The sequence below is a fragment of the Mixophyes fleayi genome, chromosome 4 (assembly GCF_038048845.1).
Source record: "Mixophyes fleayi isolate aMixFle1 chromosome 4, aMixFle1.hap1, whole genome shotgun sequence".
NCBI classification, from domain to species: domain Eukaryota; kingdom Metazoa; phylum Chordata; class Amphibia; order Anura; family Limnodynastidae; genus Mixophyes; species Mixophyes fleayi.
The window spans coordinates 38,746,637-38,773,258 of NC_134405.1; the positions used below are offsets into that span (position 1 = coordinate 38,746,637).

At 43.4% G+C, this 26,622-nt stretch overlaps 1 protein-coding gene across 2 annotated transcripts in view; it reads right to left on the minus strand.

Moving 5' to 3' along the window:
- Nucleotides 1-814: 814 nt before the first annotated feature.
- The window catches only part of LOC142151223 (surfeit locus protein 4-like), a 194,794-nt gene continuing 168,986 nt past the window's right edge, over nt 815-26,622 (minus strand). The window contains exons 1-6 of one of the 2 annotated variants that reach the window (XM_075206618.1): nt 13,812-13,928; nt 7,429-7,615; nt 3,616-3,692; nt 2,904-2,947; nt 1,955-2,141; nt 815-1,692 (exon numbers count right to left, since the gene is read on the minus strand). In XM_075206618.1, the coding sequence (XP_075062719.1) occupies nt 1,426-1,692; nt 1,955-2,141; nt 2,904-2,947; nt 3,616-3,692; nt 7,429-7,615; nt 13,812-13,859 (810 nt within the window). In that variant the 5' untranslated portion in view covers nt 13,860-13,928 and the 3' untranslated portion in view covers nt 815-1,425. Of the gene's footprint in view, nt 1,693-1,954; nt 2,142-2,903; nt 2,948-3,615; nt 3,693-7,428; nt 7,616-13,811; nt 13,929-26,622 lie in introns of those variants that run through there. The other variant, XM_075206619.1, reaches the window with a different exon arrangement.

Below are 26,622 nucleotides of genomic sequence, written 5' to 3' on the forward strand. Positions count from 1 at the left end.
TTGCTCGTGTATGACCCCTTGCCTGGATTTGGACCTTGCTCATGTTTCTCGTGACCCTGACCTTCTTGCCTGTAACTGGACCAAGCTACCGTGCCTGTGAGCCTTGACCCCGGCTTGTGTATTGGATTCCATGTCTGCTGCCGGCCCTCGACCCCTGCCTGAACTCTACTCCGCTTTCCTGGGTTCTCCCTAGTCGGTACGCACTTCACGACCCTCTGCTAGTCTGCGGCCAAGTCTGTCCCCACCACTAGGGGCTCCAGTGAACACCTGACTGGCAGGGCAGACTCCGGGTTGTGCTGTACCGGCTAGAGGGGTTCCTAACAGTCACATGATTATTTGATGCATTCATTCTTTGCTTATCATTTGTATTGCTATTTGAAAATCATATGGTGAATATCTACTATATGTTTTGTGTTTGGAAAATGCAAATAGAATGTTTTTTTTTTTGGGGGGGGGGGGGGGGGGGGGGGAACAGGACTCATCCTGATTTACATATTTACTGTTGGGAAAATATTTGAAAAAATGAATCTACTGTGATGGGACATTACGCATCCTGCAGTCTGTTCTATCTACATACCACAAGTAACGTTTATCCGGAGCGTACTTATACCGATTCAAATGGAAAATGTTTCTGGAGTTCTGCTTGTATTTGAACACTTTCAGAATTACGCTCAAGTTCTGTGCTCGCTTTTGTGAACGCAAGTTGCATCTGAATATGAATTCAGGCTCTTGGTGTTCCCCATGATGAATTTGTCATTTTATAGAGATAATACAAATTAAAAAGGTCACAAAGTAATAGAACAACTCTGTAGCATCGCTCTGAAAATAGTCATTTATTTAAAAAAAAAAAGTTTATACAAATATTCATGATATAATAAAATGTTATTTTTCTTTCACTGGTTCCAACACTTCTTGTTGCGCCCCCCCACGTCATACACCAGGGTGAGGAGGGGAGGCTGAGTTTAGAGCACATTTTCCAGTGATGCCAACCCTCCCATAGAGATAGGCCCAACTACAACACTTATTCATGCAGGTAGTGTTACTAGCAGAGGTACGGGGAAGCCAGCCCGGTAGCTGGAGTATTCTTGGTCACCAATATAAGGTGTACAGACAAGAAAGGGTGAGGGAGGAGGCGGTATGTGGAAAACTTGAAAATATATGGACTCAGTGATCATTAGCCACTTTATCTCATTGAAAGAAAGGCTATAATGGTATTACCTTCCCTTCAAGTGATGGCAGTTCTGTAATATCTGCAAAGTTCCATCACTGAATGGAACATTCCAAGGTCAGGACTCTCTCAGCTAAGCTCTCCCGCTGAATGGAATATTCCAGTCAGATGTGCATGAACCGTGTGCAGACTGGAGGAAAGCTATAGACTAACGTGAGGGGCATTATACAAGACGTGTCCATGTGGCTGAGGGCAGGTCACCACTTCTTCTTGTGTTCGTCCATGGAGACACCACCGGGCCCCAGGGCCACAACCAGCAGCAGTCCCCCCACCACGGAGAGGGTCTGGAAGAAGTCGTACTTCAGGAAGTCGTGCATGGGGCGGTAAGATGGCACTGTCCAGAAGGCATTCTGAAGCACGTTGATAACCATTAGCCACAGAACCAGAGTCAGGGCTGCCAGCTTGGTCTTAAAGCCAATGGCTACCAGGAGGATGAGAGTCAAACCGAAGATGTCTCGAAAAATCTGAGAAGGGTATAAAAAAAAAAGTCAAAAAATATTGGTGAGGAGAACAACTACCCAAAATGCAGGGCCCGGTCTCTCGCCTCAATACAGGGCCAGCTCCGATCTACAACTCACCCACAGATCCCACCAGCTTTGTCGACCCAACTACTGCTCACAACAGACAAAATCCGTTTCTCAATACAGATACGGTGTCCCCACGGTAATGTAACAACTTCCCCTCAGACAAGCGAGCAGCGGAGTCCGGCTTCTACCCGTTACTCACCGTGAAAGCGCTGGCATTGAAGCGGAGCAGGGTCATGAACATAAGGATGAGCAGCACGCGGCCCCCCAGCTGCATGTACTGACGTGGCGACGTGGCCCCTACAGTGGGCACTCCAGCAAACATGGACTTCCCCTCAGAGCGGGACTCCGCCAGTAGCAGCAGAAGACCTCCACCCAGAGCCAGGTTCCTGTAAGAGAAGGAGACAAGTGACTTCCGCTGTCACCAGCATAAGGGGGAGAAGTGTGTCCAGTGCCATGTGACCAGGAAATAGTCATATTATAAATCAGCCAGGGAAGCTGTGACTGACAAGTTATTGGTATAACCTCTTACTGCCATGAACAGTGCAGCCAGCCAAGTATAGGGGAGCAGAGCTAGTCACGAATATTAAAATGCAGAACTAGTAAGGAACTAGGGGAAGACTCCTTTATAGAGGAATTAAAGTTAGCACTCCCTTCATGGGGGAGACAAGCGCATGTATATCTACAAGGGGACAAAGGTAGTAAATTGCTTATCACCCTTCTATAATTCCCTTTGTACAAGGACCTTTCTCTTCATCTGCTCATGAAAGAGCAAGGAGGATGTGGTGGTCAGTACCCGATGTATTACACTGAGCGTCTACCAACAGGATAATGCAGCATGCAACAACATTACTGGATCTTGCATCATTGAACAATGTGTTGAGATGTAGGGGAAGAGAAGGGGACACAGGAGAGGTGTGAATGGCTAACCGTGGTTAGATTGAAATTGCAGAAAAAATAAATAAATAGTCAATGTTAGTGAAGGTATCGGTGAAGGAACTGATCAGATGAGGACAATAGCTGATGGTGATCACTGGGAAAAAGTAAAGACAGAAGAAAGAGGAAGAGAGGAGTAACAATGAGTAGGAAGTGGAATGAAGAACAGAGGGGAAGATAGATACTAGTGACACAGGCGCACTACTTGTACTGACCTCATGAGAAACTTAACATCCCACAGGATGTTGTATACGATGGTCTGAAAAGAACAAAGCCTCAATTCAAACAAACTTATAGAAAATAAATGTAAAATGATTTCACAGAAATGGGGGATCTTCAATTTCATTAAAATGTGAAGTGAAAAAGCCTCCTCTTTATTCCATATATTATATTACTTAGCAATACATACATACACATTTCCTATTGTGCTTAGTGTATTGTTACTGTGGGCGCCTTCATTTTGGTTTGGTTTGTATTTAACTGAACCGTGACACTCCAATGTCTATACCACATGGAATATAGAGAATTTAATCTGTGAATCAGGTTTCAATCTTCTCCCTAGAGAATCTGCCACAAGGTGGCGCTGTTACTCCCATCATGGATTGTGTATCATTGCAGGCACCATGTCCTGGGAATGGCTGTAATAACATGTCCTGTACATTATATGCCGTCACCTGCACAGTGCCCAGTTACTGCCATATATAAGTTAGCACGTGGTCATTTTAGGGTGATGCAAGAGGGGTAGTTATTCCCTTCCATTTATGGAAGTATTTATTATACATGTACATAATGTAAATAATAATCAGCAGACATATACAGAGACATACAAGGGAGAATTCAGCTCCAAACAATGGAATCTGGTGGAGGAGACGACAGTAACCGGATTGCCCATTTACATGGTATAGAAATGTCATTATATCCACTCACCTGCAGGAAGATAATGATGAAGAGGCCGAGGCAGGCGTATGGTACAAACTTCCTGGTCAGGACCAGGACACACCCAGCTGAGCAAAGACAAACATATCAGTCAGTACTGGGCAACAAGAGGGTATTACCAGTCCTCACACATGGCACAGAGCCCATTGAGGGAGACATTTGGTACAGCTGTGCCCCATGGCATTACCCAGCAGCCTTGGCAGACCAACCCTGAGCTGCGTTCAGCTACTTGTGGTGGGAGGTTGGACAGGATAAGTCTTATATGGAGAAGCGCCAGGTTTCCTGTGGTATACACACAGAACACTATAACTGGAGTACATCTCCATACAGGACCATTAGTCCTAACGCCACTTACAGCTGCACTCCCCTAGTGGCTGAATTCACGTCCTACATGGTGACCCACAGACACTGAGAAGTGCCACAGGTACACAGTATAAAGTACAAGATTGCAGCGTCCCCCATTCTAACTGCACACTGATTATTCCATTATCACCAGAGACCACATTGTCCAACAGAGGAAAACCAGACCATAGAGAGGAGCTGTATAATACTCAGATATTACTGGGATCTCCCCCAGAGGTGTCTGTACTGTGTATAATGTAATAGAGAGGAGCTGTATAATACACAGATATTACTGGGATCTCCCCTAGAGGTGTCTGTACTGTGTATAATGTAATAGAGAGGAGCTGTATAATACACAGATATTACTGGGATCTCCCCCAGAGGGGTCTGTACTGTGTATAATGTAATAGAGAGTAGCTGTATAATACACATATATTACTGGGATCTCCCCCAGAGGTGTCTGTACTGTGTATAATGTAATAGAGAGGAGCTGTATAATACACATATATTACTGGGATCTCCCCCAGAGGTGTCTGTACTGTGTATAATGTAATAGAGAGGAGCTGTATAATACACAGATATTACTGGGATCTCCTCCCAGAGGTGTCTGTACTGTGTATAATGTAATAGAGAGGAGCTGTGTAATACACAGATATTACTGGGATCTCCCCCAGAGGTGTCTGTACTGTGTATAATGTAATAGAGAGGAGATGTATAATACACAGATATTACTGGGATCTCCCCCCAGAGGTGTCTGTACTGTGTATAATGTAATAGAGGTGCTGTATAATACACAGATATTACTGGGATCTCCCCTAGAGGTGTCTGTACTGTGTATAATGTAATAGAGAGGAGCTGTATAATACACAGATATTACTGGGATCTCCCCCAGAGGTGTCTGTACTGTGTATAATGTAATAGAGAGGAGCTGTATAATACACAGATATTACTGAGATCTCCTCCCAGAGGTGTCTGTACTGTGTATAATGTAATAGAGAGGAGCTGTATAATACACAGATATTACTGGGATCTCCCCCAGAGGTGTCTGTACTGTGTATAATGTAATAGAGAGGAGCTGTATAATACACAGATATTACTGGGATCTCCCCCCAGAGGTGTCTGTACTGTGTATAATGTAATAGAGAGGAGCTGTATAATACACAGATATTACTGGGATCTCCCCCAGCGGTGTCTGTACTGTGTATAATGTAATAGAGAGGAGCTGTATAATACACAGATATTACCGGGATCTCTCCCCAGAGGTGTCTGTACTGTGTATAATGTAATAGAGAGGAGCTGTATAATACACAGATATTACTGGGATCTCCCCCAGAGGTGTATGTACTGTGTATAATGTAATAGAGAGGAGCTGTATAATACACAGATATTACTGGGATCTCCTCCCAGAGGTGTCTGTACTGTGTATAATGTAATAGAGAGGAGCTGTATAATACACAGATATTACTGGGATCTCCCCCAGAGGTGTCTGTACTGTGTATAATGTAATAGAGAGGAGCTGTGTAATACACAGATATTACTGAGATCTCCCCAGAGGTGTCTGTACTGTGTATAATGTAATAGAGAGGAGCTGTATAATACACATATATTACTGGGATCTCCCCTAGAGGTGTCTGTACTGTGTATAATGTAATAGAGGAGCTGTATAATACACAGATATTACTGGGATCTCCCCAGAGGTGTCTGTACTGTGTATAATGTAATAGAGAGGAGTTGTATAATACACAGATATTACTGGGATCTCCCCAGAGGTGTCTGTACTGTGTATAATGTAATAGAGAGGCGCTGTATAATACACATATATTACTGGGATCTCCCCTAGAGGTGTCTGTACTGTGTATAATGTAATAGAGGAGCTGTATAATACACAGATATTACTGGGATCTCCCCAGAGGTGTCTGTACTGTGTATAATGTAATAGAGAGGAGCTGTATAATACACAGATATTACTGGGATCTCCCCCCAGAGGTGTCTGTACTGTGTATAATGTAATAGAGAGGAGATGTATAATACACAGATATTACTGAGATCTCCCCCAGAGGTGTCTGTACTGTGTATAATGTAATAGAGAGGAGATGTATAATACACAGATATTACTGAGATCTCCCCCAGAGGTGTCTGTACTGTGTATAATGTAATAGAGAGGAGCTGTATAATACACAGATATTACTGGGATCTCCCCCCAGAGGTGTATGTACTGTGTATAATGTAATAGAGAGGAGCTGTATAATACACAGATATTACTGAGATCTCCCCCAGAGGTGTCTGTACTGTGTATAATGTAATAGAGAGGAGATGTATAATACACAGATATTACTGAGATCTCCCCCAGAGGTGTCTGTACTGTGTATAATGTAATAGAGAGGAGCTGTATAATACACAGATATTACTGGGATCTCCCCCCAGAGGTGTATGTACTGTGTATAATGTAATAGAGAGGAGCTGTATAATACACAGATATTACTGGGATCTCCTCCCAGAGGTGTCTGTACTGTGTATAATGTAATAGAGAGGAGCTGTATAATACACAGATATTACTGGGATCTCCCCCAGAGGTGTCTGTACTGTGTATAATGTAATAGAGAGGAGCTGTGTAATACACAGATATTACTGAGATCTCCCCCAGAGGTGTCTGTACTGTGTATAATGTAATAGAGAGGAGCTGTATAATACACAGATATTACTGGGATCTCCCCTAGAGGTGTCTGTACTGTGTATAATGTAATAGAGAGGAGATGTATAATACACAGATATTACTGGGATCTCCCCCAGAGGTGTATGTACTGTGTATAATGTAATAGAGAGGAACTGTATAATACACAGATATTACTGGGATCTCCCCCAGAGGTGTCTGTACTGTGTATAATGTAATAGAGAGGAGCTGTATAATACACAGATATTACTGGGATCTCCCCAGAGGTGTCTGTACTGTGTATAATGTAATAGAGAGGCGCTGTATAATACACATATATTACTGGGATCTCCCCTAGAGGTGTCTGTACTGTGTATAATGTAATAGAGGAGCTGTATAATACACAGATATTACTGGGATCTCCCCCAGAGGTGTCTGTACTGTGTATAATGTAATAGAGAGGACCTGTATAATACACAGATATTACTGGGATCTCCCCCAGAGGTGTCTGTACTGTGTATAATGTAATAGAGAGGAGCTGTATAATACACAGATATTACTGGGATCTCCCCCAGAGGTGTCTGTACTGTGTATAATGTAATAGAGAGGAGCTGTATAATACACAGATAGGGGTCTATAAGAGGTGGGTTGTATAAGATATACCGATGTGTAATAATGATGAGCTGTATACTTGATCGATTATAGACAGAAGATCTGTATAATATACATATAGCAGTATCAGAACTATAATTATAATATTTATTTATAAGGTATTAATGCAATGATCTCTCAGACAGGTACACAGTACTCACCCAGCTGCCCACACATGTTAATAAGGACAAAGAGAGTAGCGATGAACGTGCCGCAGCCCCATGACATGCTGATGTAATCTCGCTGCTCCGACCACTGCAGCCACATGCGGAGGCCGTCCTCCAGGAAGGTGCTGATCAGACACAGGTGCGCCAGGTGTGGCAGATACCGCTTAGTCACACGCAGGAACTGCAAGCACAACGAGCGCAGAATGTGAGCTCTGCAGCACATCAAGGTTTTTATATTCAATTTATATTAATGGAAGTGAAAACTGACACATTTGTTTAAATCCCAGCGAGTCCCTTTATTCACAGCTGAGGTTCTGCATTGTAATTCTCAGGTACCACCACTAGAGGCGCACAGTGCCTGCCCATCCACACAAACCTGACAGTCCCCCAATGATTACACTGCTGTATACTGATGCACTAGTTATTCTGATACAGTGTATGCGTAACTACAAACCACAATTACGCCAAAACTGTAGGGATTATTTTTTTTTTAGAATTATATATTGAATGGCACTAACATAACGAATGCTTTTATCACCTGTACATTCAAGGTAACTATCCCCTGTTGGGATACCATGTTTGTACAGTGGAATAAAAACACAGAGCGAGGGTCATATGTATCCAATGAGTCTTACATCAGAACACAGACAGCAATCTCTTTATTTGCATGTTAAATCCTCACATCAGAGACAGAACTATGCAAATATTTAGTATCATACATGAGTAAGTAAAGGCAGCAACTCATGCGAGAAGTTTTCTAGCAGAAAACCGCAGTGTAGAGACACAAGGAGGAGAATCTATACCATTACATACTACTCCACAGCCACTGTTTCCGCCATGGCAGATCGCCTCTGCTGTAACGGACCTACTTTACTGTGAAATTTCTGTAGTCCTCTTATTCCTCTTTAAAAAGTTACTCTGTCACCTACACATTATTTTTTCTCTGATGCAGCCCATCTATTCCAGGCAAGCACTTTTTCCCACTGCTATCTGGCTGCACCAATATGCATTATGTGGCACTTAATCTCATGTGTCAAATTCCTATTTGCTACAGCTTGTAAGCAGGGCCCTATTTCCTCTGAGTCTAGTTAATACCCAGTCTTGTTTTATTACGGTGTTCGTCCCCAGGGCGCTATGTAAATAAATAATATCAATTCACCAGAAATCAGCAGGACAAGACACATCGTGCCTCAGTGACGTCACAGTTTCCTATTGATGGCTGCATGCTTATAATGCTTGGTTCCCCCCTATGTCTGCCTCCACTTTATACAGGCATGCGGTGCACTTTAAAGGGGCTCCATTTTTTAATTTATCCAGAAATCAGGCATTTACAAAGAATGGAGTACAACAATAAACACTTAGGCAATATCCATCTTACTTTCGTACACATCACTGGGGCAGAAGGCTGGGAGGGGAGATGTATCAGGGACCCAGTATTTCCTTGTAGGCCGACGTCTCCCGACGCTCAGCCCAGCTAAACCAAGCTGCAGAGTTAGCGGACTGTTTATCCTGCACACTCAGAGTCCCATAATCCATCAGGTATGTCTCACATTCAAGTTAAGCACCCAGACTCTCTGGGTGCATCCAGAAAAGTAGATGCTTCAAGAGGGATCTTTTATAAGCCCTCAGGAGTTGTGTTACAGAAGTCAGTCTGTTAGGTTAGCTGTTCTCCTGTGATTGAGGACGTGTGTGGAAGGACTTCCTGACAGAAGGGTTGTAACCATGAATAAAACCCGTGTACCATGTTCCACTCTGCAGAGTCAGCATTCCTGGGAGGATACAAGTAATGATGTGTGTGCGCTACCATCTTTTAATTGGCCTCTTGTGTCTTATAAGAAATCGAAGCATTCCACAACTTCACTGCCTACCAGTCAAGGAACAATGAGCCGTTTTCTCAATTTTGGTTAGACAAGGGTGTTCCTGGATAGGCTGATATCAGGAACATGTTGTACAGATATAAGAAAGATTTATTACGTATATAATCTGCTGTACAGCATTTCTCTAAAGGGATAATTTACCTTAACTAGCAGATCCGCAGATGTGGCCATTTGGTGGTGATGGTTACGTATCGTTAGACCACAAACGTTGGTGTTGCTTTGAATTATGTGATGGAAAGGTTCAGAGGGGACAATCACTGTCCTTACTTGACAGGGTTGATATAGGATACTTAATTCTCACCCTTGAATGTAAAAAAGGACAAGGATCCACAATAGCCTGCGGGGACCAAGACCCAGGTGACAAGGGTGTCTGCACCCCCCTTCCCAATGGCTTTTTATTTTTTGCATCCATGGAAGTGAGCATCAAAGGTGCTCTCCCTCTGTTGGGGTAATGAATCAGACTAAGGGTCTTTATCATGTTGTCCCTTGACTCACAATATCAAACATCTTACCTGGCCCAAGAGAATAAAACAAGAAAGGAGAACCATACAACAATTAGCCAAGACTCTCACATACAGCTTGAGGTCCACTTCGAGCAAGGATATGGGACGGTAAGTCGCACAAGCCTGTGGATCCTTTCCCTCCTTGGGGACGATTATAAATAGGATTCTAACTCAGGGATGGGTGAGGGGGATTATCATTAGATACAGATTTAACGACACAAAATCTTGCACTATAGCAGTGTTGGCTAACCTGTGACACTCCAGGTATTGTGAAACTACAAGTCCCAACATAGCCTTCCAGCAATAAGCTGCTATATATTGGCAAAGCATGCTGGGACTTGTAGTTTCACAAACACCTGGAGTGTCACAGGTAAGCCAACACTGCACTATAGGTAACACAACCCATTCGGACCCTTTCCTGTGGCCACTTCTTTGATGTCTGATGTTACTGCACTTGGAGTGAGGAATACTTCTAACACCTCACTGTCCTCCTGATGAGGCTTAGAGGAGTGAGGCTCCTGTAAATAAGCACTTAGCATGTCTGGTCTGCTGTGGCTCATCCGAGTTAAATTATAATTCCTTTTCAGAATTAAAATGTGTAAAACTAAGACACACTACTAAAAATAATGTTTAATCTCAGCAACTGTACAGCATGCAGTAGTGTTGATCTGGCACTAGGTGGCGATGCAGATCTCCTCTTTCAGAACACATACATTTATTAAACGGAATATATATTTCAGGTATGGTGCGTGCAGTGAAAGGTGGCTAAAGTCCTTCCAGTATACATAATCTGGAGTCAATACTAAATTCACATGCTTGAAGCCAATAGAAGATCAGGATCTAGACACATGACCATGAGATGCAGGATTAAATATCTGCACCAAGGATATAGTGGCTAGAGGCATACAATGATACATTTTCAGTGTGTAATAATCAATACAGACCTATTAAACATTGCAGCCATTTAGGACACGTATAAACAAAAGAAGCACAGCCGTACAGCTCCAGCTCAGACAGATGTATCAAATCCAAGTGCTCAAACGTAAAGATCTAAACAGGCTAATACAAGTGTCTGCAGGTTGGAGATATGGCTCTGTAGGTTTTAGTCCCTCCCTCCAATCTGGACTATTCATTTAATGATGTGGAGTGGACTATTAATTTAATAAGGCATAGGGGCTATTCATTTATTGATGTGGAGTGGACTATTCATTTAATAAGGCATAGGGGCTATTCATTTAATGATGTGGCAAAGGTGGGGACTATTCATTTATTGCTAGGATGATTGTGGTGGTAGCTATTTAATGGTGGGATCATGGTGGTGTCTATTAATTTAAGGTGCGATGCTGTGACTAATACTTTAATGTTGAAGTGGTTTGGGTGCTTTGAATTGAATGTGGGGGAGAAGGCGGCCTATTTATTAAATTAGAATGCTATTAATTTAATATTGGTGCTGTATATAGATAAATAACCACTAATTGCAGTGCTCTATTTGCCAAAATCCTGAATAAAAGGGAATATAACCTAAAAAATATTGTAAAATATAATAGTGTATCAAGACATTCAGCGCTCATTGGTACTCATAGATGAAAAGAGCAAGACTAAATATCAATAAAAACATATATTCATTGAAAAATGTCCATTTAACATTCTGAATGCCTTTACAATTTATCTATCTGGTAGGAACCCAACTTTTATTACAGTCACAAAGGTGATGGTGAGGTGTACACCACTTTGAAGTGACTAATCGTGTAGTGAAACAACCACTTCCCTTACAGTTCACATGATTGGAGATTGTATTAAATGGACATTTTTCGATGAATATGTGTTTTTATTGATATTTAGGGCTAGATTTACTAAGATGCGGGTTTGCAAAAGTGGGGATGTTGCCTATAGCAACCAATCAGGTTGTAGCTTTCATTTATTTAGTACCTTCTACAAAATGACAGCTAGAATCTGATTGGTTGCTATAGGCAACATCCCCACTTTTTCAAACCCGCAGCTTAGTAAATCTAGCCCTTAGTCTTGTTCTTTTCAGCCAATATTGGTGCTGGTTGAGGGGGGGAGCAATGACTGTCATTTCTAGTATGCAGCTTCTCCTTGATGCACTAAAACGTATCTCGATGTGGCCGCGTTCTTACACACCATGCCGAATTGCATATACCTCAATATTTATGCAACTCAACCTAACCACGTAACAGATTTCTGTTGCCTGCACTTATGTGAACGTTTGGGCCACAAGTTGCGCTCAAGTCTGCATGAGCCCCATGTGGTCTGTCGAGGAAGGATACTGGCAGTAGAGAAGTATCAGCAGGTCTCTGCTGCAGGGGCAACGGCATGTCTTTGACAGAGGGGATCCAGATCGGACTCTTGGCAAAATATATACATACCTCCTGCTCAGTGCCACGGTCTTCATTTATGTAATAATCGGTATTCTGGGTTAGATGGGGGATGTGATTTACCTATGTGTTGGTACAAATAGATGTTCACACCTCAGTACTGTATTCACATGAGGTCATGATTGATACTTGATATGTACAATTTATTGTGTAGAAGTAATGGGATACCTTAGATAGAGCAATATATTTCTCTCTGAATTAGCTGGTGCAAAGCTAATGCACCTCCTGAAAAGAAGTCCTGCAAATCTGCATATGGTTATACTAGCCAAAATCATCCAGACTTAGCCCAGTGCCCCATAATGTGAATAAGCATTTGTAAGCATATGCTCTGTACTGTAATTTATAAAAGTGGATTATTTTGTGAAATAACCAGCTATAAAATTCTATAAACCAAAGAGGTGAGCAACTGCATTAGTCAATTGTTGGTTAGGTCATCCTGGTGGCTAGTGGGTATACCTCACAACTGTCCCAATTTGAGGGGAATGTCCCACATAAAAGGACTTTTATCCCCAATCAGGAACAGTTGGGTGGTATGTCCCACTAAGTGTTGGAGAGTTTTTAGGGAAAGCGGCTGGTTGTAGCCCACCGCTTCCAAGGCACTGGACACAAGCCCCCAATGTGACATGGTCACATCCATTTCTCATCTGTGCACTGCCGCAAAGGTGACGCGTAAGCGATTCTTTCTGTATTGCGACCAGCTGTATACTTGGGGATCTGTATACAAGTTTCAACACCCCAGAGAAGAGGAATATGACCCTGTAGTGATGTTGAGGGTAGCTGGGCATGCAGTGTCCCCCAAGTTGTGTATGTGCACAAATCTTAATAAAAGACGAGGGTCCTAATTAGCAGGCTGTGTGGGGGGAACCAAATATCCCAGCACCGACCCAGTGTGGATGCCAAATGCACCCACCAGGGTCCCCCAAACAGGCCGAGCAGGTGTTGAAGCCCCTCTTCCACGAACCGCTCATTTTTGCAAATAAAAAGTTCATAGGGGTGGGACAACAACACCCACTTGAAATAGGATGTTAAACAGTAAACAGGCTGCTGTGGGCTGAATACTTCCATATTTTTACTACAGACCCTGCTCACTTATGTAGTGATACATGGTGACATGATGGAGGTGTCTGGTAGGATGCATGAGAAATGACATGTATGATGTACAGTATAGGCACCCTCTGACCTTCCAGCTGCTGTGTCCCTTACTGTGCTGAGAGCAAGCTGGGACTTGTGGTTTTCCAGTTGCTGATGGTCTACAAGTCCCTTACAGTCCTATAAGAATGCTGGGACTTGTAGTTCCACAGCAGCTGGAATGCCACAGGTTGGATAACCATGCAGAACGAGACAGTGAGTTGGAGAGGTAACTGTTAATTACTTGCTTATTTACTTAACGGTTACTTTTACTGTCCCTCACATCACATGGTTTCTCCCACGTATCACTAACAAATACACAGATCGCGGAACGTACCAACACCGGCTGGAGGGAATAAAAGGAAATCATGGATTGTACCATTACACTAAGAAGGGTCACATGTCGTTGCGGGTGAAAAAAAGCGTTATCTCTGTAGGGACAAGGGAGTGATGATTTTGGCTTCGGTTGTTACCTTTTCAGCCAGCTCCTCAGCGGCTCCCATCAGATCTTCGGGCGCCATCTCCTCCTATGTAGCCAGTCAGTGAGCCCGTCCGTCTCGCAATCATACAGGACTCTGCATTACGGGGGAGTAGCCCCGCAACACGCGTCATTTCTAAAGCGCGCTGCTATTGGCTGAACTCTGGCGAGCAGCTTAACCACGTCTCCCATTCCACCAATGACCAGACCCCAGCTCACTGCTTTATTGCAGTGATCTCGCACGGCTGCAGGAGGACCACTGTCCATCTTGAGTAAGGGCAAAGATGCCCGCACTGTCAACGTGTACACAGAGAGTGTGAGATAGAGAAGCCAGAGGACATGTGACTACTGTGATATACAGTGTAATCAGTGCTGACAGAGCATTCATTTATCTGCTGCACTGTGCATAGACATAGGTAATTGTGGGTCATGGGGCATTAGCTGTGTTGTGATTGGAGGTGCCAGATCAGCTAAGTAAAACCAAATATGTATATGTGTAATACATACTACACATGGGGGGTATTCAATTGACCGCAAGATTTTTTTTTAAGACTGTGATAAGTCATTTTAACACTGTTTTTTTTATAATTTCTGAGCGAGTTAACTTTACCCGCGATTCAATTCCATTTAACGCTCCGTTTTTTTTTAACAAACGGTCCTCTCTGTCAGGCACCGTCACTGTGCCGCGTCTTCCGCACAGGGACGGGCGCCTGTGTCTGCCTGCAAGCGTCTGGTTGTTAGGCAACCAGACGCACTTCCGGGTCCTCGTCAGCGGCGCGTCCCGTTGCCTAGCTACCCTCTGTCTCCGGCGGTGGTGTTCAGTGTCACCACCGCCAATAGATAGCTCTGCCCCCTCTCTCTATAAATACCTAGCTCTGGCACCTAATGAGTGCCAGAGTATTAGGTCTCCTTTACTTCTGCGCTCCAGTACTATATACCGTATTTCCCCAAGTATAAGACGCACCCATGTATAAGACGCACCTTAATTTTGGGGCCCAAAATGAAAAAAAAAGATGTATTACATAAAGTTATTGAACTCAAGTTTTATTTATCATAAATGCAATGTGCAGCAGGAGGAATCAAAAGGCTCTTTCTAATTTTTGTCACAGAGCACACTATGGAGGAGCCTGCAATTTGTCACAGAGCACACTGTAGCTTGTAATTTGTGATTCACTAGAGCAGCTTACACATTCAGACCAAAATGAGGCAGTGAGGCAATGAGGCAATGAGCGCTACTGCACAGTCTTGCTGACAAGAGACAAGTCATGTAGACACGCCCCAAGCGTGTCTACGTGACTTGTCTAATGTCAACAAGACTGTGCAGCTTTTGTAGGGGAAACACGGAGGAATCTGCAGCGGCGATCATCGGAACTGTCAGTCATGTGACTGACAGCGCCGACACTGTGGGAGGCGCCTGCAGGACCTGAAGGTCCTTTTGTAACGGCTGACACGCTGAACACCGCTGGAGCTGCTGGAGCTGATTAGCGGGGACTCCTCACACCGGATGCCGACTTCTTCAATCAGGTAAGTGGAACTTGCATTGTATAAGACGCACCTTTTTTTTAGACCCAAAATTTAGGGTAAAAAGGTGCGTCTTATACATGGGGAAATACGGTATATTCAGATCCTCCTGTTCTTTCCAGTGTATGACCCGGCTACGTTCTTGACTACTCTCCTGTTTCCAGTGTTCCACGTGTTCGACCCGGCTACGTTTCTGACCTTCCTCCTGTCTCCTGTCTCCCAAGTACCTGACCCAGCTAGTTATTTGACCTCGTTTACGCATTTCCCTATTGGCACCTTTTGATAGCACGGCTTGACCCGGACCGCCTGACTCCTCTTCCATCTAAACGCTTCACTGGTTGCTCTCTCTGAGGACCGCGACATGCGTGTCTCCCGCAGCAAAGTCCATACTCCCTTGTGGGGGTCCTTGGCGAACACCTGGGGCACGTTAGACTCTGCACCTCTTTGTTGAGCAGCGCAGAAACCAGTAAGCTACGCACCCTTAGTTCCGTGACACTCTCGCACTCCAGTAGAAGGTCTATTGAAAGTATAGGCAGCGCGTTAAAAGCTATTCAATTGTTTTTTAACGCGACACGTTAAACAGGCCAATATGCTGTTTTATCTCAAACCTCTTTGGGGTGTGATAAATATAAAAAAAACTCTGAAAACTATTTGAAATCATGTATTAATGAGAAAAAAAAAAGATAAACTATGTTTATCACTAAAGCCTGACATGTAAAAGTTGATTTTCTTGTTAAAAAATAGTGAAATAAAAAAAACATAAAAAAATAAAAATCAATAATTAAATATATTTATGTATGTTTTTGGTAAAAATATGTGTGTACTAATGTGTTTTGAAATGGTATAGATGATTCTATAGTAAAAAATAGTTAAATAAAAAAATATGCTAAAGAAATTACTGTAATGTAGATATCAACTAGAATGGTCGTGTAATGCAATAAAATGTATGAAAATGTATGGAAATCCTGTTTTTTGCGTTATACATGACTGCGTTAAAACTCCCCTAAAATCTCGCAAACACAATGATTAATGTGCAGGGGCAGCGTTCCCTCTTTTTCAATTGAATTGCTCGAGTTTTCATGCTGCGTTAACTAAAAATGGTCACGATAGCAGTTAAAAACCCGTGGGGGATTTTTTTTTGTTTAACGTGGCAGGAAAAAAAAAATCTTGCGGTCACCCCCTATGGTTTCATTGGCTGTAGGTCCATAAGTACCAGAGACAGTTCCAACTTATTAAAAAACTGCACCCTGACAACACCCCTCTGCTGTGTTCGAATTATAACACTATTTTTTAATTTCAGTTTGCTAAATAATCTTGTTGTGTCAGTCATTAAACATTGTCTTTAATTGTCACAGAGGCTGGTCACATAGTGGGCTACTTTGGCTTGGGATTTTGGGCTACCTGCATTTTAAAATCTGTAAAATTTTCCAGCCATCCCCTGGAGGGGGTGGCAGGTTGAGGAATGTTGGGGGTCCCAGACTATCACGTGTGGCTAGTTTGAGGTAGGGTTGCTAACTATTTTGACAATAATTATTGTTGATGTAGCCTGAAATGAATATTGAGATATTCTATCACGCCAATTCAGGTTAAAGGGAACCAAACCTCTATTCTAGATTTAGGATAATATAATAAGAGATAATATAGTATATGTAGTATGTCGGGACTACAGATAATCTGCAATGCAGTTTGACAGATGGTTTTCAAAAAAAAAATCTTGTAAAATAACAATGAAAATACATTTGAAAGAATATATATAAATAAAACTAACATTCTAATATAATTTATATAGCATTATTATAAAGGTAATTGACATTTATAAACAACATGAAGGTACTTTGATATCAATCATACAAAAATTTATTGAATTGTCTATAACGTAGAAACTCCATAAAATCTATTAAAATATTTAATCATAATCATTATTTATTTATAGTGCACCAAAGATTCCGTATCGTCGGACAATCATCTTACAGATATGACATACATGAATAAAATAAACATGATAACACATACATGGATAGTGATGAGGTACCAATTACAGCTAGCACGGAGACCGGTATGAATTCCAGGCGTGTGAGTGATCAAACAGCAGAAGACTCAGCATAAGACACTAGGTCAGGGTCGTACAAGGTGGACAGATATGAGACATAGGGGGGAATTCAATTGGCCGCGTTACGAGTAAAAGTAACATGGCCAGCGCATTATTACCGTTATTACGGTAATAATGCGCTTTCTTACCGTTATTAACGGTAGTTTCAATGCCGTCTTTTTGGGAGCTGCAAGCAGAAAGCTGGGTTAAAACTACTGGAATAACAGTAAGGGGCATATTCAATTCCGATCCGATCCGCAGTAACGCGCGTTACCGCGGAAAATGCGCAGTACTGCTGGTAATACGGTACCGCAATAACGCGGATTTTCGTACGCAGCCCTATGTGCTGCGAATGAAAATCCACGTTATTGCGGTACCGTGGATTAGGTTCGCGGCTCGGGATTAGGTCCGCGGATCGGGATCGGAATTGAATATGCCCCTAATAGTATTAACGCAGCAGAAATTTTGGGGGAATTGAATTCCCCATAGGGTAGAGTAGAGATTTTTGAAATAACATTTTCTTTTCACTCTTTGCTGCTTTAACCAATTCTTTCCCAATTGTAATTGTATTAAGTTGGAGATGGGTTGTTTTCTATTATTTATGGTCGTAGTGAAGTTCTTTAAAGATGTCCTTGGAAACCATTTTTCAATATTAACCAGCTGCAGAGGACAGTTCCTTTTATTCTGTGTATTAAATGCTCTGTATTTATTCATAAGTTAGCATATGTAGGAATATTAAAAGAAATAACTGTGTAAGTTAACGCGATAATAGGGATTGTTAATGTAAGGATAGGGATTGTTAATGTGATGGTGGGGATTGTTAATGAAATGATGGGGATTGTTAACATGATGGGGATTGTTAACATGATGATGGGGATTGTTAACGTAATGATGGCGATTGTTAACGTAATGATGGGGTTGGTTAATATGATGATGAGAATTGTTAATGTGATGATGGGGATTGTTAACAAAATTATGGGTATTGTTAACGTAATGATGGGGATTATTAACGTAATGACGGGGATTGTTAACATGATGATGGGGATTGTTAACATAATGATGGGGATTGTTAACAGAATGATAGGGATTGTTAACGTAATGATGGGTATTGTTAACATAATGATAGGCATTGTTAACGGAATGATAGGGATTGTTAACGTAATGATGGGTATTGTTAATGTGATGATGGGGATTGTTAACAGAATGATAGGGATTGTTAACGTAATGATGGGTATTGTTAACATAATGATGGGCATTGTTAACGGAATGATAGGGATTGTTAACGTAATGATGGGTATTGTTAACATAATGATGGGCATTGTTAACGGAATGATAGGGATTATTAACGTAATGATGGGTATTGTTAACATAATGATGGCCATTGTTAACGGAATGATAGGGATTGTTATCGTAATGATGGGTATTGTTAACTTGATGATGGGGATTGTTAACGTGATGATGGGGATTGTCATGCAGGAAGGTCTGCCTAGATTGCACCACATACGAAGGGCTTTCATGCACCTGCTCTACAGTAAACTGTCCTTGGAATTTATATTTACATTTTGCAGATGTAAATACTGCAGGGAACATGTGAACTCATTGCAGTGCAGCCGTACTGATAACTCTACGTTAGGAGACATTATCCGTTAGGCAACCTAGGCTTTTGCCTAGGGCCCCGATCTGGACAAATGGGTATAAGGCTGCTGAAAACCAGTATGTTGCCTATGGCCAGATAGGGTTTTCCCGTCATGCAGATACTTCCCCATTCAGTGCAGATTCATAACCCTTGCTTGTGCTTTCTCTGCATATTTCTTACACCGTTTATCAGTCTGTTCCTGTATCTGAACTGGAGGTTAAAACAATGCCTGAATATAACATAGATCTGTCTTATGTGTGTAGAAATCTATAGGAAATGCAGATAATTTTTTTCCCCCACATTTAAAAAATGCTCTGCTACTGCAAGTGGGAGTAACACCATTAACCTATACTTGTTTTATTTTAAAGGTAGTTGTCATCTAGGATTCATGCAGCAGAAATCATGAAATGTGAATGTGGAAATGGGTCATTAGACCAAACTTCGGCAGAAGTATGATATGTGGGAAACAGGACATCTAGCTTCCATGTTTATCCGTACACCCCAGCAACGAAAATAACATTCAAAGGTATCTGTATTTCTCTTTCTTCCAATCTGGGGGACACTGCTACCATGGGGTAGTATGAGGGGACTCAGGAGTTGGTATAATTAAACTGTTAATGTAACTGTTGACAGAAGCTCCCCCCCCCCTCACCCCTCTGCAGCCCCTGTAACTCCTCAGTGTTCTTTTTTAACTCACAGACTTGACAAGTGTGACAGGTAAGAGCTTGTGCCTCTCACCGATATGTCTCTTATGGGTGCATGGGTCTGTGTTGTTACATCGGCTTATGGCCTTCGCTGCTGTGGAGCATAGAGTGCCGCAATGTAATGATTGTGCCCGCCATCTCTTCGGACTGTACCATGGACATGGGCTGTATTACAGCTCCGAGCTGTAGGATAAGAGCAGCCAATTGTGGTCTTAGGCAGAGAAGCCTTCACAAATATCCATGGCATGGCATTGGAGCTGTGTAGCTGGATGAGATGTGGAGCAACAACGGGGGGGGAGCATGTCAGTTATGATCAGGCATGAACCCCCCCCTGTCAGTTGGTACATACCGTGGCGACATTCTGAAGGCTACTGGAGTCACTACAGGAGTTGGAGAGACAATCCTTAGAGGATCTGCAAAAGGGGTTACTGCTGCTATATATAATTTTCTTCTATTTCATAGTCAGTTCTTTTATATTACTGGACTATTGAGAGTCTTATTCTGTAATATATTTCTATAGTTGCATTGGGAAGGGTACCGCTCTTGGCTGAGTTTAGTTTAGTACCTTTGCTAACACATTTTTGCTGAGACATTTGTTAGAAGAGGAGGGCTACGCTCCGTCTCTTATTATTTACCTGCTATTCCCTGGTGGTCTAGTGGAGAAGGAAGTGGGGCAGGATGCCTTGCGTCCAAAATGCGCTACTGTACATGCACGAACAACACAAAATCGGAAGTTTAGCTTTCAGCCGTTGCTTTCGTTACTACCAGACAGCGACGGATGTAGGAGATATAGGGGCATATTTAATAAAGCACGATAGTGCTTTTAACAGATAATTAAGGTCCCACAGTGTCCTCCGCAAATTTATTAAGGGGGCATCGCAGCAGATATCATGGATATCTGCTGCTTTGCACTCCTCTTCGTTTTTGGGAGCAGTCACCATTCAACAGAATGGTGACTGCTCCTCGCCGCAATCTAACAAGTCCCGAAAAAACATTTTTTTCGGGAACTTGTCATGTTAATGTACGCCAGCTGCAGCTGGCGTACATGAGGAAATCTAATGCTGTCAGCTCTGCTCCGGAGAGCAGAGCTGGACAGTGCATGTGTGGAGGGATCACATGATCCCTCCCTGTCACTCACAGCTCTCTCTTTCTGCAACTATCGTTGCAGAGACAGAGAGGGGATCTGTGTGCGCATGTCCAGTTCTTGGAACTGGACATGCGCAATTGAAGAGTAAGGAGAAGACCCGAAGACAGCGCTTCCGAAGAGGCAGGTAAGTATGATTTTTTTTTTCACAGAAACAGCAGATTATCGGGACTGCTGTTTCTGTACTCCGGTTTTGATAAATTTGAGAAATGAATCAATACTTATCCGTCTGATAAGGATTGATAACCATTTCTCTATTTCAACGTTAAATGATAAATGTGCCCCATAGCTGCATACCGTTACATATGTTAAGTCCGCGAAAACCCTCAATTACAATGACCAGTGGCTCCCTTAATAATATAGGAGAGTCTGCCCACAACATATATAATCTCTGCACGGAAGTGCAGAGACACGGTGTATTAAAGAGCCTGTACCTGCATCTGCATATGTATATAAGTGTATGATATACCTGCATATATACAAGACTTTTTGCTGCTGTATTAAAACTGTTATACATTCAACTGTGAGTACCTGCATAATCTGTTTGTTACCAAGTTCAATAAAAAAAAAGTTAAAAACGTTTGTGGCTTCACATCCACCCAACACTGCTGACACCTTTCACCAACACCAATAGGTATAACCAATAACACTGTGTAATATTTTATCTGTTTTTTTTGCTTTCTATTTCAGTATATTGGATTTGCAGGTTAACTAATACCGTCGAAACTCTGTTTACGGGACATTGTCCGACGACGGTAAGGCACCAAGGGTTAAATATTTACCTGTGCCAAATGTAAGGCCAAGCTACCCAGTGGACAACAGGACCCAGGTGCGGTTTGTGTGGGCTGTGATGCTGATGCCCGTGGTGAGTGGGCCTCAGGTAGTACACCCCCTCAGATAGAGGAACCTACGAGGGCGACTGCGCTGGGGCAGTCTATTGCGGCCCTGGTTCAGCTGCTTGCCTGTCCTGCTGAGATACCTACGCTGGCTGCAGTTCTCCTTGTAGCTCCTGTACCAGTGGCCCCCTCTATAGCTGTTCTCATTCCTCCAGCTCTGGAGATGTCAGGGTGGGTCCCTCTGTCTGTCCAGCTCCTGCTGTTCCAGGGGCATTCTCAGGTGGAATCTTTATGGTTCATTTCCTTGCTACGGGGTGTAGAGAAGTTAAATATGTTTCTTCATCCTCAGCTGTTTCTGACTCAGAAAGGTCTTCTGAGGAAGAAGGAGAGGTCTGTGAGGACTCTGACTCCCAACAGATTGTGGACTTGGTGGAATCTTCCAGTGGTCAGGTTTTGGACTTATTAGACCTAGACAACCCTAAAACGTCTGAACCTGGACTGTTCATGTGGCAGAAGTGGGTAGTCTGCTTTCTTCCTTCTGCTGAGCTACTGACTTTGTTCAGTCAGCATGGAAACAGCTGGACAGGAAATTTGTGATGCCACGTCATTTTCCTAGCCTTTATCCTTTAGAGGTGGATGAGATGGCTCGGTGGGAAGTGATGCCTAGGGTGGACACACCAGTAGCACGTTTGGCTCAACATACCCCTCTCTACCTGGCTCGGCTGCACATTAGAATGGCACAGATCATAAGGTGGAGAGCTTCATGAAGTCCATTTACGTGGTGGCAGACACATCACTTAGGCCCTTTCTATCGCCCTTGCTATCTTCAGCTTAGGTGGCAAGAGTAATAGAGACCTGGTCAGACCAGACAGTCTGCAAGATTCTGACTTGCTTCCTCTGGCACTGTATCTGAAGGAATCGGTGGATCACGGGGATCATGCATCGGGGTTACATGATAGATCTTCAAATCGTCCACCTTTCCATTTCTTCTTCACCTCTGTTCTGTGTGTCAAAGTGAGAAGATTGGCTATGCGCCAGTTGATCGTTTCGCTTCTTTCGGCGGGTGTTATCTGCCAGGTCCCAGCGGGACCAAAGTTTCAATTCAAACCACTCTCTAGTTCCCAAGCTGGATGGCTCTTTTCACCTCATTCTCAACCTGAAGGCCCTGAATCTACATCTATGGGCAGACAGGTCAGTGATTAACTGGTTGGAACTCGACGAGTTGCTGGCCGTCTTCAAGTCTGCAATGCCTATCTCTTGGAGGGGCATCAGTCATTACACCAATATGCAGTAGTAGACTCCAATTTTCAATTCAGGATGTTTCCGTTCAGCCTTTCCACAGCACCAGCGGTTTAGACAAAGATCATGGTGGTAATGGCAGCACGGTTATGTTCCTTAGGAATATCGATCGTCCCCTATTTGGACGATTTGCTCATAAAAGTGGACTCACCTTAGAACATTCGACTCCTTCTCTCTTTGACAATCAAATTTCTGGAATGGCACGGCTAAATCCTAAACTTCCAGAAGTCCCAGTTGGTTCCCTGTTATCGGATGGTGTTCCTCAGCCTTACCTTGGACTTCAAAGTGCAGAAGATGTTTTTTCTTGATGAGGAAGGTCCTGGACATGAGTCGCAAATAAATCCTATGAAGCTGATTGGAAAGATGGTCTTCACCTTGAAAATGCTCCTTTATGGTTGGTTCCATATCGGATGTTTCAGTGAGACCTCTTGTTCAACTGATCTGGATCCCATCTTCGACTTCCCTGTCTACTCGTTTGCCTATATTTACTTCATTGATAGCCCTCCTGAAGAACTGCAACCTGCGTGTGTCTCACAGCTAAATCCAGACTCCCTTGCAGGGGTCCCTGGTGAAGACCAGAGGCGCGTTAGTCTCCACACCTCTAGGTTGGGCTGTATCAATATCAGCAGATAGTTCTACACTCCTGACAGGTGGCCTGTCAGAAGCTCTGGTTGTCTCCCAAGACATGTCTCTATCTCTGTTGGTGATTGGCAGAGGATCACTTGACAGTGGGCTGGTCCTTTGAACCCTGTTTGTGGATCATAATCACCATTGATGCCTGCCTTCTGGGTTGGGGAGCGGTTCCCCTTTATGGCCACTTCCAGGGTCTCTGGAGACGTCTTTACAAATAAACATCATGGAGTTCTAGGCCATGCTGGCAACACTACTGGGTCGCTCCTTCAAGTTGGACAATGTTACGGCAATAGCATACACTGTTTATATATATGTATATATATATATGTGTATATATATATATATATATCTGCTGGGCATCACCAGGAGTGTCACAGAGTAATCAAAGAGACTGGACGGTTATTGTCCTGTGTGGAACAGTTCGTTCACCAGTGTCTATCCAGGGTGTGGAAAATTGGCATGCCAACTACCTCAGCAGACACGCATTGGGGAGTGAACTCTGCATCTGCATGTGTTCCATTGGTAGGTCATAATGTGGAGTATTCCGGACATGGATCTCATGGCATCTCACCACAACCGCCTGGTGCCCAGGTTCTGTTTCAGGACACCCTTGGTGCGCGTGGTGGATGTCATGACCATGCCACGGATATTCAGTTTTGAGTACCTCTTCCCCCCATCCCGATGCTTCCCTGGGTCCTACATCTGGTCAAAAGGGAAGGGATTCTGGTGATCATGATTGCCCCAGATTGTCTCGGTTATGCTTGATACACAGACATCCTGCACATGGCGGTGGGTCCCAGGCATTGTCTGCCTCCTCGTGATTACCTCCTGCTCCAGGGTCCCTTTCGGCACCAGGACTTTCCTCAGCTGACTGTAACAGCGTGGCTGTTAACACCAGCCTCTGGAGGTCCAGGTGTCTGTGCTCCTGAGTGGTAGATTCCATGTTGGGACCAGAAAAACGTTCCCTGGCCAAAATTACTACAGAGTATGGCAGACTTATGTCTGTTCATACAAGGGATTTTTGGCTCTCCAGGTTTCTGGCCTTTTTGCAGTGTGGATTGGATGCAGACCTTTGGTTTAGCTACTTAAAGATGCAGGTGTCGGCCTTTTTTATTTATTTCCAGAAGAGGCTGGTAGAGATTCTGATGGTGCAGATCTTCCTCCAAGGGGTTCTGTACATTTGAGGTGGAGTCAGTTGAGCTACGGTTCCTGACTTGGAAAGTGGTCTTTCTCCTTGCCATCGCCTCCACGGGGATAGTTTTGAAACTTGGTGGTTTTTCTTGTTATTCGCCTTTCTGGTTTTCCATGATGATAGAGCTTTGTAGCACATTATTCCCTCTTTCCAGCCCAAGTTTGTTGTGGCTGGATCACTTATAAATAACTTATTGTATACATTTATTTCAGTTATTTATTTCATTATCCAAGTTGGATAATGTCTATCATCAGGCAGACTTATTTTATTTTTGATCAGCCTGTGACCACTCTACATAGGTCAACTTGACAGCGGACAAGCACAGGTGTCTCCCAGCTTTTTGCAGGCCCACATCGGCAAGAGAGACCTCGACTGGACCCCGCTTATGTACCTGCACGATTGTTGCTCAGAGAATCAGTTCCTCCCTACAATCTTGGAACAGTGGAAATCGAGAAAAGGGATCGGTTCAACCTCACTGTCAGGATTCCCAATAAGAAAACCACTGAGAGAGTGTAAGTGGAACAAAGTGGTTTATTATTACACAGGTTAGGGATGCAATAAATAGTACGGCATCAAATACAAGTCAGCAGAGTATGGCAGTTATAGTAAGGGATACTCAGGAAGCCACAGATGAAGAGGATGGTCAATAGTAATATAGTTCAAAGAGGCAGTGCTGAGAAGCCGGAGAAACCACGGGTATCAGGATACCTGGTTTACTCTAGCCACGAGTCACAGGTGTCACGACTGCAGGGTACTGGGGAGGCATGAGGCACCGGATGAGTCACAGGTGTCAGGACTGCAGGTTACTCGGGAGGCCCGAGGAACCAGGTGAGTCACAAGTGTCAGAACTACAGGTTAGTCTGGAGGCACTAGGCACCAGGTGAGTCACAGGTGTCAGGACTGTAGGTTACTTGGGAGGCACAAGGCACCGGATGCATCACAGGTAGGCAGACAGCCAGGAGACTGGATCAGACACACAGGTGTAACAACTGCAGACACAGGATCTGGATATGCCACAGACTGTAGATGTTCAATTGCTTGTTGTGCAATAGAATTCAGACACAGGAGCAGGATATGCCACAAAGTGTAGATGCTGGACTGCTAGTGGTGCAGTGGAATGCAGACACAGTAAAGCAGGAGGGTCAAACAAGCCAGGGGTTAAAGCCAAATGGTCCACTACGATACCAGGGAGAAGGCAGAAGAGAACTCACAACAAAGCCGGGTCGGTTCTCTTACCTCTCTGTCTGTATGTATCACCTTATTGTCTTATTAATGTATTGTCTTATTAATGTTTGTTCCCAATTCTAAAGCGCTACGGAATTTGCTGGCGCTATGTAAATAAATGTTGATGATGATGATGAAAGCCGGGTCTGGGTCATAAGATGAAGTGCAAAACGAGGAGCCAAGCAGAGGTCTAAACCAAAAAAATCAAACCAGCAGCACTAAAGGCAACAGATGAACTGGCAAAAGGCGGGCTATTTTAGGCCAGGGACAGGTGCAAAGCATCCTGGAGTAACGAGCTTGCAGGTAGGAGAGCAGTCCGAATACCACAGTGACCCCTTTGGTGGAACAGTGGTACTGCAAGCTGGATACATATAAATGCAAAAGTCCAACATAGTACTTGACATCCCCTAAATCTGTCAATATAAGACTTTCTGCTCAGTATATCTATATTTTCTATAACCTGAGAGGTGCACCCATACACATGAGAGGTGCACCCATACACATGAGAGCATACAATTACATACAAAA